Source organism: Anguilla rostrata, chromosome 4, assembly GCF_018555375.3.
Source record: "Anguilla rostrata isolate EN2019 chromosome 4, ASM1855537v3, whole genome shotgun sequence".
Classification (NCBI taxonomy): Eukaryota; Metazoa; Chordata; class Actinopteri; order Anguilliformes; family Anguillidae; genus Anguilla; species Anguilla rostrata.
In genome coordinates, this window is record NC_057936.1 from 44,456,850 (window position 1) to 44,473,085 (window position 16,236).

Consider the following 16,236-nt stretch of genomic DNA (forward strand, 5'->3'; position numbering starts at 1 on the left):
GACCTTGTATTCACCAGAAGCTGCTCCATTCCCCAACTTACAGTGACTCCCCTCCATGTCTCGGACCACTTCTTTCTTTCTTTCTCCCTCTCCTACTTACTCCCCCTCAATTCATCCAATAGCTCACCCACAGTAACTTTCAGGAGAAATCTCTCTACTCTGTCACAATCCTCCCTCATCTCCACTGCTCTGTCTACACTTCCCCCTCCTGCGTCTTTCTCTAACCTGCCAGTTGATCTTGCCACCTCCACCCTCAACTCCTGCCTCTCCCAGTCCCTCGACTCACTTTGTCCTCTTGTCTCCAAACCAGCACGCTCCTCACCCCCCTGCCCATGGCTGACTGAGTCACTACGCTCCAGCAGAACATCACTGCGGGCTGCAGAGAGGAAGTGGAGCAAATCCTCTGATGACCTGACCGCATACCATACCCTGCTGGCGACTTTCACATCTGCCCTCACGTCTGCGAAAGCCTCTTTTTTCCAATCTAAGATCAGTGCATGTGTCTCTAATCCACGCAAACTATTCTCCACCTTCTCTTCCCTCCTCATTCCTCCTCCACCCCCACCTCCCTCTTCCCTCTCCGCAGATGACTTTCTGGCCGCCTTTGAAGGAAAGGTGGCTACAATCCGGAACTCCTTCGCCCATCCAGTGAGCCCCCCAACCCCCCGGGACAAACCCACAGCCACACTGACCTCCTTTGAAATGCTGGAGGACTCCAATGTATTACAACTCATCACCTCTCATCGTGCAACCACCTGTCCACTTGACCCCATCCCATCTAAAGTTCTCCAGTCCATTTCCAGCGAGCTCCTTCCCTATCTGTCCTCCATTGTTAATTCCTCTCTCTCCTCTGGTCATGTTCCCTCTGATTTTAAGATGGCTCGTGTTACCCCACTTCTCAAAAAACCCAACTTAGACCCCTCCGATGTAACGAATTATTGACCCGTATCGCTTCTACCCTTTCTGTCCAAAACCCTTGAACGAGCAGTTCTTAAACAATTAACCTCTTTTCTCCATCAGAACAACCTGCTAGACCCTCACCAGTCTGGCTTCCGATCCGGGCACTCAACAGAGACTGCACTCCTAGCTGTGACGGAGGCACTTGCCACTGCAAGAGCCTCACGCCTCTCCTTTGTCCTGATCCTTCTTGACCTGTCTGCAGCTTTTGACACGATCAACCATAAAATACTCCTCTCCACCTTGGCTGGGATTTTAATTGCCAGGACTGCCCTGTCTTGGTTCGCTTCCTATCTTGCAGATAGGACCTACCAGGTCACCTGGAAGGGGTCTGCCTCTGCTTCTCATCCACTTGTTACGGGAGTGCGGCAGGGATCTGTACTGGGTCCTCTGCTGTTCTCCTTATACACCAGATCTCTTGGTTCATCATTAATTCACATGGCTTTTCCTATCATTGTTATGCAGATGACACACAACTCTTCTTTTCTTTCCCCCCCCTCGGCCACACAGGTCAATGATAAGATCTCTTCCTGCCTGGCTGACATCTCCACCTGGATGGCCAGCCACCATCTGAAGCTCAACCTCGACAAAACTGAGCTGCTCTTCTTCCCGTGCAAGACCTCCTTGCTTCGTGAACTCTCAATCACGGTTGATGGCACCACAGTGACTGCTTCTCACTCTGCCAAGAGCTTGGGGGTGGTCCTGGATGACCAACTGGACCTCAAGGAGCACATCAAGGCAACATCACGGTCCTGCAGATTCCTCCTGCACAACATCAGGAGGATTCGACCATACCTGACGACGCACTCCACCCAACTGCTCGTCCAGGCTACGGTGACCTCTCGCCTTGATTACTGCAACTCTCTCCTTGCAAGCCTGCCAGCTTGTGCCATACAGCCACTACAGATGATTCAGAATGCCGCTGCCCGACTCATCTACAACCTCCCCAAATTCTCCCACGTCACTCCTCTGCTGCGATCACTTCACTGGCTACCGGTTGCTGCCAGGATCCGGTTCAAAGCCCTGACCCTTGCCTACACTGCCTTGTAACCCCTCCCACCCGCCCAAAGGGATCACAGAGCTTCTCCACCCTAGCTCCCCAGTGGTGGAAAGAACTCCCCATCCCTCTCTGAACCTCCCCCTCACTATCCATCTTCCGTCGTGGCCTGAAGACTCATCTCTTCAGACTATACCTAGACTAACCACCACCACGCTGTATAATAATAATAAAAATAAATAAATAAAAAATTTAAAAAACCCTTTTTCCTGTCACTTGTTGCATGTTGCCCATCCCTGCACTCATTGGTAATTTGTATTTGTCCTAATACTGTAGCTTATTCTTCTGCCTAGTTGGCTTTGCAGATGTTAGGCCAGAATAGTGTTCATTGTTCTCGGCTAGAAATGGCTGTACAAAATAAGTATTGTACCTTACTGAACCCGTGTTCAGCAGTTGTCTACGACCATGAAATGCACTTTTTGTACGTCGCTTTGGATAAAAGCGTCTGCCAAATGAATGTAATGTAATGTAATGTAGTGATTTTACAACCTAGCTTTTTTCTACGGCTGTGCCCGAGTGCTAGTAGCTGCAAAAAAACTTGTTTATTTTTCTTACAAATATGGGTCAATTTCACTTTTGAATGCTGTGCCATGTCTTACCTACAGTAAAAACCAAATGAACTAGAGTCATATTATCGAGTGCTTCACATCCCCATTAAAATGTAAATGTCTCCCTGGAATAATTTTGGTTTGAGAATCAGCAGCCGATTAATGAACAGTTGAGTATGTGTTGGTGGTGGTCGGAGGTCAGTTACTTATGGTTGTACTGGTGTCTGACCATGTTTTGGACAGTGTCTGTAACACTATATCCTCCCAAAAGCAGCAAGTGAAATTGCTTGCTTGTGACTGTCCATTGTTGCCGAAGATAACGTCACTTCCTTGGGGGGTGGTTAGTGGAGTGTTGTGGCTACCGCTGCTGCAGTGCCATTGGAGGTGGCTGTGAAGCCCGATCCTTGACCCACATGTCCTGCCACAGCTGGGGCACGTGAGGGCTGGTGATGCATGGGGTTGTTGCGCGTGATGATGTCGTTGCGCTTCTCTCTGGGACGTGCGTTTTGATTCCAGGAGGCCGATTCCAGAGTTCACGGATGCGGTCCAGCCTCGGCGGTCCATGGCGTTTGCTTCAAGGGCCCCTGGCTTTATTCCACATTTCTTGAGTGACTCTTTAAGATGGTCCTTGTACCTCCGTTTTTGGCCTCCAGGTTTCCTGCTGGCTCCCAGGAGCTGACCATATAGGGTCTGTCTTGGGAGACCATGTTCAGGCATCCTAATGACGTGCCCGACCCAGTGGAGTTGGCGCTGTAGCAAAGTTGCTTCCACACTGGTTGTCTGGGAATGCTGGAGGATGGATGTATGGGGTATGCGTTCTTGCCAGGTGACTTTCAGGATGCGCATGAGGCACTTGATATTAAATGATTCTAGCTGGCGTATGTCGCATCGATAGGGGGTCCATGCATCGGCACCGTATAATAAGGTGGAGACACAAACTGCTTGGTAGACTACTACCTTTTAGGTTGCTGCTCTCAAAGACGCGAGAGCGCAGTCTTCCATAAGAGGAAGAAGCACGATTGATTCAAGCTTGGATGTAATCATCAATGGGTGTTGATCTGAAGGTCGATGGCACTGTAGATTTCAGATATTGTGTCCAGTGCGCGTTGCATTGCAGCAGGGGTGTGGGCAAGGAGGGCGCAATCGTCTGCATATTGAAGCTCTTGTATGGTGGTGGTTGTGGTCCTGGTAAAGGCTTGTAGACGGCGGAGGTTGAAAAGGTTGCCATCAAGGCGAAACTGAAGCTGGACCCCATCGTCATCGGCTCGCAGCGACTTGTGTGCCAGGAGAGTTACTGCTGCCAGAAAGAGACTGAAGATAACTGGAGCAAGTACACAAATCTGCTTTACCCCAACCTGTACAGGGAAACGTGGGGATTTTTGTCCACCGATGAGCACACAGGCTTGCATGCTATTGTGCAGCTGTTGAAGGACACTCAAGAATTTGGGTGGAACCCCAAACTTTGTGAGGATGCTCCAGAGTGCCTGACGGTTGACCGTGTTGAAGGCTTTGGCAAGATCCAGGAAAGAGATGAACAGGTCTTGGTTTTGTTCTCTGGCCTTCTCTTGGATCTGTCTAGCAACGAAGATCATATCGCTGGTGCTACGGCCTTTTCTGAAGCCACATTGGGTTTCAGGTTGGATGTTTTCCTTAATGTGCTGGGTCAGGCAAAACAGCATGACCCATGCTAGCACCTTCCCAGCAATAGACAGAAGGGAGATGCCATAGCTGTTCCCACAAGTGGTTTTATCTCCTTTCTTTTTATGGATTGTGATTATGTTTGCATCCTTCCAAGTTTGGGGGACAGTTTCTTGGGACCATATTGCTTGGATGAGTATGTGTAGGTTAGTTATGAGGAGGTAACCACCTTTCTTTATAGCCTCGGCAGGGATTCCGTCAGGACCAGCACTTTTGTTGTTTTTCAGGCACCTTACTGCTGCAAGGACCTCAGTGAAGGTAGGTGGATCATCTAGTTCTAGTACTGGTGGGAGATTTGGGAGTTTGTCAACAACAGAGAGATCAGAAGGGTTTTGTTGGTTGAGGAGTCCGTTGCAGCCCAACGTTCAAGGATTTGTTTTTTGTCCTTGTAGAGCATTGAACCGTCTGTAGACCTTACTGGGGAGATGGTGTGTCTTTGAGGTCCGTGTAATGACTTGACTGCTTGGTAGAAGGCGTGAGTGTTGTTGGAGTCTGCAAAGGCTTGGATCTTGTGCGCCTTTTTGAGCCACTATTCGTTCTCCATGTTTCAGAGCTGCTTCTGAGTCTCCGTACGAATGGCTTTCCACCGTGAGAGGAGGACGGAGGACTGTGGGTTTGAGATGTGGGAAGTGTAAGCCTTACGCTTTTCTTCCAGGAGATGTTGAATTTCAGCAGAGTTGCTGTCAAACCAGTCCTGATGATGTTTTTTGGTGAAGCCTAGTGATTCAGATGCTGCTGTGTGTATGGCTGAGCTGAGGTTAGCCCAATCATGCTCAATATTGAGGGTGCTGCTGCAAGGGGGGTTGGCTTGCAGGGCTGGGAGGTTTTCAGCGAGTCTCTGACGGTAGCTCGCCAGGGTATCAGGGGACTGAAGACCACTGGTGTCTAGTTTTCGGCGGGGTTGCTGTTTTGTGTGGTGGGGACAGATTTTCAGCCGGAATTTGGAGCGGATTGGTTGATCTGTCCAGCACTCTGCGCCACGCATGGCCCGAGTTGTAAATGGTAAATGGACTGCATTTATATAGCGCTTTTATCCAAAGCGCTTTACAATTGATGCCTCTCATTCGCCAGAGCAGTTAGGGGTTAGGGGTTAGGTGTCTTGCTCAAGGACACTTCGACATGCCCAGGGCGGGGTTATAGACACATCGTTATGGTCCTGTTGGCGAATGATTATGTAGTCTATTAGATGCCAGTATTTTGATCGTGGGTGAATCCATGATGTTTTATGTTTGTTTTTCAGCTGAAATATGGTGTTGGTGATGATCAGTTGGTGTTCTGCACAAAGTGAGAGAAGTCTTAGGCCATTGCTGTTTGAGTTGCCTATGCCATGTTTCCCAATAACTCCCTGCCAGAGTAGGTTGTCAGTGCCCAATGAGGATGAAGTCTCCCATGAGGATGATCTTGTCAGAGGGAGGTGTTTTTGACAGAACACTGTCAAGAGCCTCATAAAATGCATCCTTTGAATCATCATCAGCAACCAGGGTTGATGCATATGCACTAATGAGGGTAGCAGAGCGACCCTTGGCGAGTGGGATGCGCCAGGTCATTAGTCTTTCACTGATTCCATGGGGGAATTCTGGAATGTTATGGAGGAGTTTGGTTTTCACAGCAAAGCCGATCTGTGCAGTCGTCGGGTGTGTTCTGGAAGGCCCTTCCAGAAAAAGGTGTACCCATCCCCAACTTCTGTGAGTGAGTCCTCTCCTGAGAAACTCACCGAGTCTCACTCAGGGCAGCAATGTCGATGTTGTATTTGCCAAGCTCGTGGGCAATGAGTGCGGTGCGTCTGTGGGGTCTTGCGGTGTCATCCGGCACATCAAGGAGAGTGCGCACATTCCAGGTAGCCAAGTTTTGGTTCCGTATATTTTTTTTGTTTTGCGACTGCAGTGAGGGATGCCTTGACGACTGCGGTTTGCCGTCCAGGTCAGGGAGGAACAGACAATATTTAGGTTGCCTTTTCTGGACCCTTCCCCTGTCGAGGGGTGAGCAGTGCGGACCCTGAAAAGGGCTACCTGTGCTCAGTCGCACAGGTAGCTGCCGAAGTAGGATGCAGTTCCTAGATCCCATCCGTACAACGACCATCTTGCTTGTGCCGCCTCTGTGCAAGGCTCAAGCTAGAGGCTTCCAGTCTCATCCACGACCTGCCCCCACCACTCTGCCTTGTCGCCAGAGGACTTTTCCAGTGGAATTGATAGCTTGCGCAAAGAATGGATTAACGTGAAGGGAGGGGTGCGCAGTCCCTGTCTCCACATCTTAGCTTCATATCATCAATATTCCGGTGGTAAGAGATGACTCCAGATGACCTTCTGGTGGGTGAAGTTGTAGGGGGCTGCCAGGTCTCGGTTTGTCGATCCTGCCTCTCGTGTGCTCCCAGGCACGGTCCTGCCCACGGGAAAGGTCCACAGGGAAGGTGGATGGCTGCAGGCTTATTTGATGGCGGCCTGGACTCGCCATGTCAAGGAGAATCATAGGGTACATGTGGAGTTTTACTTGGAGCTAGAGGAGCCACTCAGTTAGTCCCTCCCATGACTACTTATTTGCCAGGTAAAACCTGCTTAGCTCGTAGCTGTCGTCCTCCATATCTGAAGGAACTCCCACTATCCACTACCTGTGGACACGATTGGTAGCAGCAAGCCAACTGCCCCAACTGCAAGCCAACTGCCCCAACTAACATTATATCCTCCCAAAAGCATCAAGTGAAATACACAGGACACCCAGGAGCTGCCCTCAGAAAACTCTTCTTTTCATGTTTTGATCAAAGACTGAATGCTGACCAACAGACACCGTTCTCTAAATATTTGTGCAAAAGAGTTGTCTGTTTCTCATGTTTTCTGTTAGCCTCGTGTATCTTGTCTTTGTTCGTACGATCTTTGTTCTCTGTTCTCTCCCTGCAGTGTAGACGGGTCCTCGCCGTCAGCTCCACCACCCCGTTAGCAGCTGATTTCCCTCACCTGCTCTCTGCATTCCGCACGCCTTTGCCAGAGCATTCGCTGATTGTTCGCAGCATATATTCTTGGTTTTCCAGCAACTCCTTGCCAGTTCATCTGATGCGTTATGTCGGCTCCAGTCCTAGTGATTAGTTAAAACAACTTTTTTCCGTTTGTGTTTTTTTCTTCTCTCGTTCGGTTCGCCTACCTGCTTCCCCGATCCCGTGTTTGTTCGGTACCTTGTTAACTGTATCTGTCTTGTCGGTCCAGTGTGTCCAGTCTCCGTGGTTGTTCTGTCTTGTCTTTCGTCCTGTCTTGCTTTCCTGTTTGCAGTTTGCCGGTTCCAGCTCACCTTCAGCCGGCCTTCCTGTCCTGTCCAGTCCTGCCCAGCTCTGTGCCTGCTCCCTGCCGCTGTCCAGCCCTGTGCCTGCTCCCTGCCGCTGTCCAGCCCTGTGCCTGCTCCCTGCCGCTGTCCAGCCCTGTGCCTGCTCCCTGTCACTGTCCAGCCTATGCCAGCTTCCATTCATCATTCAAACCACACCTGCCTTGTCCCCCTGGTTCCCAGCCTGGTTTCCTGTACCTAGAAAAATAAATCACGTCTGGTTTCTCCCTGCATTATGTGTCTGCGTCTTGCGTTTGGGTCCACCTGTACTGCTCGCCGTAACAGTAGGCCTACCCGTTCAGCTGCTGCTCTAGTGGCACCATGTGCACCTTTGTATACAGACAAACATAGCAGTCCTTTCAAGGTGAAAGATGACTAACTATTCTTGGCTTGTTTTTGCAGGATTGTACCGTATATGAGACAGAGAATAAAATTCTACATGTGGTGAGTTCTCCCTTTTCACATTTCTTTCTCATAGTGTACTCGTAGAACCAATACACAATTTCAACTGTTATTTTGACACCACACGGCAGTGTACTCAACTAAAGCACCTGCTAGTTCCAGACTTTACATTCAATTTCCTTGATCCAGGATTAAAATTGGTTATTGATTTGATGATTGGCATTGACTAACTGCTGTTCAATGCAAAAAAGGAATATTAAATGAGCTATTCTACCTAATTACATGAAGTGTTAGCTAGCTGGCTGATGTTGCATTGTGACACATCCAGGATGGGATTTAATAGATAGCCAAAAACAAGCCAGTTTAATATCTCAAACTTCAACTGGTGGGTATGTTGAAGCTATGGTTGTTCAATTAAATATCAATTAAGTAAAACATTCATTAAAACAAGAACCTCTCTCAGAAATTGTTACTTCCCTCAGAATATTGTTCAGAATCCCTGTTATCTATTGTCAATAAGTGTAAGGGATAATGTACAGAGGGACAGTTGCTTCAAAATAAGCCCCCACAAGGTGAATCATTTGATGACCTCACAGTTATTTCGCACCTCTGTTACAATCATACCGACTATGTGGTATGAATTTAACATTGGACTACGTGTACTTTGGTTTCAATTGTATCTGACTTGATTAAGATATGAATGTAATTGAAATGACTAATAACTACTGATGTGTCAAAGCTGTTTGAAATAAAATTTCATAATGCTAGGCTAAACATTTTCTAAGTAAATTAGAAAAATCCAAAAACTTTTACAAATAGTGGCTCTCCCCTACTCTACAATCTGACAATGTTTGCTCCTATGAACGGCAACTGCCACCATGCCGATCTTCTACTGGAAAAAAAAGTTAACACCTGCGTTTCCCAGACGTTAAACAACATCGGCAATTTCCTTTGCCAAACGGCCACCAGCCATGATAAATCATCTGTAGTGGGTCATATGCATAAATTTCCTTTTTCTCCTCTCATATTTTTTCAGTCTAACATCAGAACACCCTGAAATACATATGCATTAATGCAAACACATTAAATATAGGGACTCTGCTTTTCTACCATTTTACCAGCTTAAACCTCTGGTGCCTCACCTTAGTAAATATGGAACAAGACCAGGTTAAAACCTAGTATATGGCTGGACCGAACCGGCCGACGTCACAGACATGTGCGGTGTAACTTTATCATTCACTCAGTCAGTCACAGACATTTGCGTTTGAAGGGCTGGCCTCGCTGTTGTGGTCCAGCTAAAAACACTACTTGTCTCGTTAGCATCAATAAAAGCCCCGCAAATCTTTAGTAAATATGGCCCAAAGGGTGGCAAAAATCGGTGCTCCCTGTCAAGGTGAGATGCAGAGGATTCCCTGCAAAGTAATTGGTAGCTTGCAAAGCTATGCTTTCAAAGTAGCTTCCCCAACACTGGCGATTCCATGCGCGATACAGGATTTTTTTCTTCCAAAAATGGATGTCCGCTAGGAACGAGTGATCCAAGTTGCTTGTGCGCTGATTTGCTGCGAAAAAACAAGGAAGAAAATATGGGATATGCGGGCAGCAAGGATTGTCTGTTCTGCAGAGAGAGTTGGAGGTAAATAAAGCCATGTATAAAATAAAGCCATAAATAAATAAAATAAAATAAAATAAATAATAAATAAAGCCATAATGTAGCCATGCTTGTTGATGTTGTTGTGTTGCAGGTGTTACGACTCCTCCCCCAGGTTTACCCTCACCCCGTGTCTTGCGCTGTCATTGGCTGTAGCTCGTTGCCGCCCTCATTGCCAGTCACAACAATGCGTCGCGAACCGGCTGCGAAACTTGTGCGACACAAGCAAACTGAAGCGTAGTTTTTCGCTTCTGTTCTATTTTTCTGCTTGCCGCGTGTCATTTGCTCTAAAATGCTAGGTATACATGCTCTGATTTATATTTCGTCCTTATATTAGGCTATTGGGGGTGTGTCCCTAGTTCCCTACCATATATTTTATAAGCAGCTAAAAAATACAAGCCAATACAAACTGGAACCTGGGAAAAATGCAAACTTAGTTTTGCTATCTTATTTTGCGGAGGGGGTGGGGTAAATTTGAAAATACACCACAGAAAGACGTAGCCTATTGAATGATGTAGATGTGAATGCACCGAGCAGCGGTTTGTTAGCTTGAGTGTTGGAAGGTAGTTTTTAACCAACCATTGCTCACCCAATTTGACTTCTCCGAAGTCTTCGTTCGTTGTGCTTTCAAAAAGAGCTTGTTAATAAAAATCAGATAATCCACAGAGCTTTAAAAAATCAGATTTAGTGGTCTTGCCGATGAAAATGCACCTATTTTATAAATGAAGTTGTAAGCAAGCCTTTATTGCACTTGTACTTCAAAGCTTCATGCGTTCATGGCGTTGTGGTGTTCATATCCGTTCAAGTTTAAACTGTTACGCTATCTTTTTGACGATTAACTGATTTTACTAAATCTGATCATATAAATGTTTTGACGTGAATAACAAGACGACACGGGAATTCCCAATGGTTCATTATGGATTATTTATTATTATTATGATCATTACATATTCTTCATAAAGTTGGCACGCTTGTTAACCAAGCAAATAAATTAATACAGTTTGAGATTGATTATTATATAGGCTACGTTGCGATTTAAGCTTATGGTAATTCTTTAAAGCGTTTACTTTCTCACGTATTTACGTGAGTTAACAAAATATTACCAAATTAACTAACTGAAAAAGGTCTGTCACCAAGTATTCACTTAACCCATAAACAACAGTCGTGAACAAACGTGAAATACACGGTTTAACCCCACTGCAGACTGCGAGAGCTACTAGGAATATAGAGCTTTAAGCAAGCCTTTGCGCGACACAGACAGAACCTGTGTAGACACTCGATGCACCGCGCCGTGCTGCTTCGCCGTGCTGCTTACGCGCCGCTTACGCTACACGTGCGGTGGGTGCCTGGCGATAGAATAGAAGCGAAAAACTACGCTTCAGTTCGCTTGTGTCGCACAATTTTCGCAGCCGGTTCGCGGCGCGTTCGCATCTGGTGTAGAGGACGTCGCCCGCTGCTGTTGTAATAACAGTACTTCAACTACACTTCACTTACGTGCGTAGTACGCGCGTCGTGCGCTCGCGGCCGCTATGCGTGCGGTGGGTGTCCGGCTTGATCGTGCCCGAAGTGAAAGGGCGCAAGCAGACCATCTATATATAAATTAAATACATCTATAAATATTATGACTAACCATTATGACGTTTTTTTTTAAAAAATATTGCGCGTTGTGCACCCGCCTATGTAGGCGCATATTACCATCTTAATAATGCGCCCTTAAAATAACAGTAAAATACTGTGCCATTGACTTAAGACCAGGTTTTTGTTGGTCAATCGCGCAATCACTTTCCGCTGCCTCAAGATAGCAATGCACCAACAATGCGCCTGACCACACCTCATTTTAAGACCAACAGGGCCATGAGCGCTCAGATGGGCGCAAGTACATTTGCTATTTAAACAACGTGTGCGCTGGACGGGAAATTGACAGCTGCGTCGGTCTGAAACTAGCTTGCGTTGCGCTTGGCGCCGGGTGTAAGATAGAGCCCTTAGTGTTTGTAAGGTTTATAAGGCATTTTGATAAGCTTATCTGCTGGTAGGAGTCCTCTTTGCTGTTTTACTTTGCTAGATCAGTCACCTTACGTGAGAATTGGAAGTAGTAGAACTGGAACACTGGACGCATATGTCCCAGCAATCTTTGCATATTATAATATAACAATAGTACGAGAGAAATGAGGACAAATTATGAAATTGACTAGTTGAAACAATATGTTTTAGCAGAATGGGCATGTAGGTGAAGTTTGACATGATCAGAGACTATAGTGCTAAGAAAAAAGTGACCATGAGCGAGATGAGTTTCCTTATCGAATGGTAGGGTGGATTCAGCAAATGTGGGACATCAGCAGATGTGGGACACTTAAGCTTTGCATTATTCTGCCATGTAAGAATCAACAGCCGATCAAAAAAAACATTCTTGAATTGTTGCTACAATAGTTACTGTCATTCAACAATAGTTTTTATTGGACTGCCGTCTTTACAGTGGGCGTGGCCAGCTGTCAAACTAAGACTGATCATTGCGAGTGAACTGAAAGTGGACCGGCATGTAAAATGACACTAAGGAATGGTAAGGTTACTGGGTTAATAAAAACGAATCAAAAACATCCTATTTTGATCTGCAATATAGTGGCTAAAACACTGGTCAAAATACAAATTATTTTTTGTCATATTGTCTTGAGTTATTATGATGAGGGGGGGGGGGGTTTGCACTGTCCCACTTCTGCTAAACATGTTAGGTAAAGTGGGACAGTGTTTTTCAGGTGAAGTGGGACAACATTTTAATCAGTCCTGGTGTAATAAACCTACAATTTACCACAGTTTTATACATTTCGGTGCTAGTTTAAACCATACTGATGATTATTTGGTTTCTGTCAGTACTTCACATCTTGCTGTTTTTATAGTAACAGGTACATTTTTTTTACACAAAGTATGATAAAATCATAAATCTTATTGATATTTTTTGCTTATTTCAGGATAACTGAGCTACCCAGTGATAGAACACAGTTGCGTGTAAGGCCAGTGGGAGAGAAGAGACAAATGATGAACTGTTCAGCATTCCTTGCCTTTATGTGATTTTAGTTCAGGTTAAATTGTCTGCAATTCAAGTACAGCTTTTCAAACTCGTTTTTCAAATGCAATCTAAATTCAGTGCAGTTTAGAAACTTAATACTACATACACTACTTTTGTGCTTAAAGCTTTATTTTAGTTTATACAGAAAATATGATTACGAGAACATCATAATAAATACATTGAGGTTACATAAAATTACATGCATCGGAGTTTGTGTGTGTGTGAGAGAGAGAGAGAGAGAGAGAGAGCAACACATTTTCAGTAAAAAATAACTTATTTAAAATTGAAAGAAATCACTAATGTTACAAATCCCATAGGAATTACATGGTTTTGAAGTATGTGCATGCCTGTATATTTTCCTTGCTATACAATGAATAAGTAATATATTTCTTTTTGCGCTTTAACAGTAAGAGTCTGGACTCTCTGTGTACCAAACATTATAAAGATCTGACACTCCTAACTTATGTTTCTAGAGATTAATCCATGGATAATCAAAAAACTTGAAACCATTTTGACTAAATACTAAAAATAGTATGTTAAGAAAAACAAGCAATACTGCCTTATACATTGGCTGATTTGAAAAAATTGTAACAGATCTGTGATCAGCTCAACTAGCTTGACAAGTGTACCAAAGGAATTTCAAAACTTCCACTAAGGACATTAATGGGTTAAGCTTGAAATGACTGTCCCACTTCACCATATATGCTGTCCCACTTCACCTGAATACTCCGACTGAGTGAAAGAGGGTGCCATGCTATGTTTAACAGTGTTTATCTTCTATACAAAAACACATTTAAAAAAATTCCACACATAGATGTTAAGAAGACTTAAAACAATTCATAAAAACATCACTGGTGCAAGTAAAAAAAAGTTTTTGGTAGTCTCCTACTGAATTTACCAAAAAGTGTCCCACATTTGCTGAATCCACCCTATATAAAACAGATGGTATTAGCAATGTTTTGCTATAGTAGTTGGTGAAATAAGGTCTCATGTTCACTACTAACAGTTATAATTATTACTGAGTCATATAATGTTTTAATGGGGAGTTGCAGACCGTACATACGTAGTAATTGTTTATATGTGGGTAGACAGAGAATGGCGAGGTAATGTAGAAATGTGGCATTTGCTGATAACAACGTTTTCTACATTAGCCAGGTGCATAAATATAGTTTGTAGAAATGGCACAGTGGTCAGCTGGTGTAATCTTTTAAGAAAATCGATACATTTGCCGTCACAAAATGCATATGGCTGGCCGTGAGTGACTTGGTAAAGCAAATATAAGCATAAGAAAACGTTAGTGTAAAATATGAAAAGATCTGCCTGAGAGCGAGGCGGGATTCGATTGTTCAACCTTGCGCACTTCAGTCAGTAAGTTTGGCAGTGCACCATCATGACATAGCTGATCAGTGTGTGAATTTTCTTCAAACGTGTCCATGATTTTAAAGAAGAACACAGGCCAGTAAGCACAGCCGAGCTCCTGTTGAATCCATATGGCCTGGCGATATTGTATGCCAGGGGTCCTCAATCTTATCCAGAAAGGGCCAGTGTGGGTGCAGGCTTTTGTTCCAACTGGGCAGTTACACACCTGATTCTACTAATCAAGGTGCTTAGCAAAGATTCCAAGGGGTTGATTAGTAGAATCAGGTGTGTTACTGCTTGGTTGGGACAAAAGCCTGGACTCACACCGGCCCTTTCTGGACAAGATTGAGGACCCCTGTTGTAGCTGGTTAACTGAACGTGTAGGCGGTACATAATAATGCAGTGTATACATTGGGTGAACGGCGGGTAGATGTGGTGGAAAAGCAATAATTCAAAAGTAATAGACAATTATTAGGGAGGAGAAAAGCAGGTTAAAGAAACTTGCTCCAGGCAAGGCTTGAACCTGGAACTCTATGATCCATAGACTGTAACATTGACCACTGAGCCACAAACAGCCTGGCTATAGAGACTTGAAATGTTTTAGGGTAAAAAGATATGTCTATTTTGCTTGTGTATGTGAGATTTTGATTGGCTCGTGTAGGTGAAGGATTGGCTGGTGTTGGTAAAATGTCCAATGGGGAGACATTTTGTTTGTGGGCTAGGCAACAGGAAAAAGAAGAAGAAGAAGAAGAAGACGCAAAATCCCCTCAGTTTGGGGCTTTATTGTGTGGACATGTGAAGTTGTTTATGAATTTTGTCTGTTGAAATAGGGTCAGAATGTACAGCAATTCATGTTTTTAAGGGCTGAGTGTCTGTGGCTGTTGCAGTTATTTCTGTGGGGAACCCTGGAAAGTGCCAAACTCTCAGTGCTGTATAAGTATGGGGCATGCCACCCCGCCAAGGCGTAACTTGGCGGGATGGCATACCTGCCATCCCAATTTAAATGAATGTGCACTGATTTAAAAAAATGCATAAATATTTGTAAATACATATTTTCCATTTTGCACAAATACCTCCTTTCTAATTTCTGTGTGTATTTTTTGGCAATAAGACATTCTCAAATGTAAAATTGTCTTGTGAAGTATCGAATCTGCTCATATGGATCAAGATCACACGCATTTCCCTTCTAATTGTTTTTGATTTTGAGACTTTTCTCAAATGGGGGGTGACATAGCTCAGGAAGTACATATGGGGTGCGGCATAGCTCAGTAGGTAAGAGCGGTTGTCTGGCAGTCGGAGGGTTGCCGGTTCGATCCCCTGCCCTGGGCGTGTCGAAGTGTCCCTGAGCAAGACACCTAACCTCTAATTGCTCCCAACAAGCTGATTGGTACCTTGCATGGCAGCCTTTCACTGTTGGTGTGTGAATGGGTGAATGGGTGAATGAGAGGCATCAATTGTAAAGCGCTATATAAATGCAGTCCATTTACCTTTTACATAGTTTGGCGGTCGGATCCTCACACAGTTACTGATCCACACTGAAATAGCTGACAGCCTTCTGTGGTGGAGGCACCCTTTCCGGGAACCGGGTCTCATTGTTTGCGCGCAAGAATGGATGAACTGAAGGATCTTCTGCTGTGCGTGAAGGAAAGAGTCCCTTTATGTATGACTGCATGTTTTTAATTATGGAGTGTAACGTTAGACAACATTAAGTTAGTTACATGATTTGGGATTTGAATGCAACGTTGGTTAATTTGCTATACTGAGGTAACCTGAATAAAACTGCTAACCTAGCTAATAATAGCTTACTAATGTAAATTTTAATATCCGAAATCGCACACATTCTACATAATTAAAGGGATTATTGATCTCCCTACTTTTACAACTTCAGGAGAGATTCCACGTTCGGTTTGTGCTGGTGTTGTCCTACCATGGTTTTTAAAGGGTAATTACACCCTAGATCACTTTTTTCATTACTTCATTATGAAACCTTTTTAATCCATGCCATTATTTAAACACTTCTGAAATAGTATCATTTTATCAGAAAAATAATCAAAAAAAAAAAAAAAAAAAAAACTGGTAGAAAACGTCTTGCTGCCCTTTGACATTTGAAAAATGCTTTCAGCATTCCACTCTGGCCCCACCCCAATCATGATGTCTGAATACCCATTTGGAGATACTACGACTTCATGTGGATGTCAAT

At 44.6% G+C, this 16,236-nt stretch overlaps 1 protein-coding gene across 5 annotated transcripts in view; it reads left to right on the top strand.

Annotated features, from left to right (window-relative positions):
* The window catches only part of cnksr2a (connector enhancer of kinase suppressor of Ras 2a), a 323,355-nt gene that overhangs the window by 92,251 nt on the left and 214,868 nt on the right, over nt 1–16,236 (top strand). For all 5 annotated transcript variants that reach the window (XM_064332729.1, XM_064332730.1, XM_064332728.1 and 2 more), the window contains exon 5: nt 7,969–8,010. In XM_064332729.1, coding sequence (XP_064188799.1) covers nt 7,969–8,010 — 42 coding nt within the window. The remainder of the gene's footprint in view (nt 1–7,968; nt 8,011–16,236) is intronic.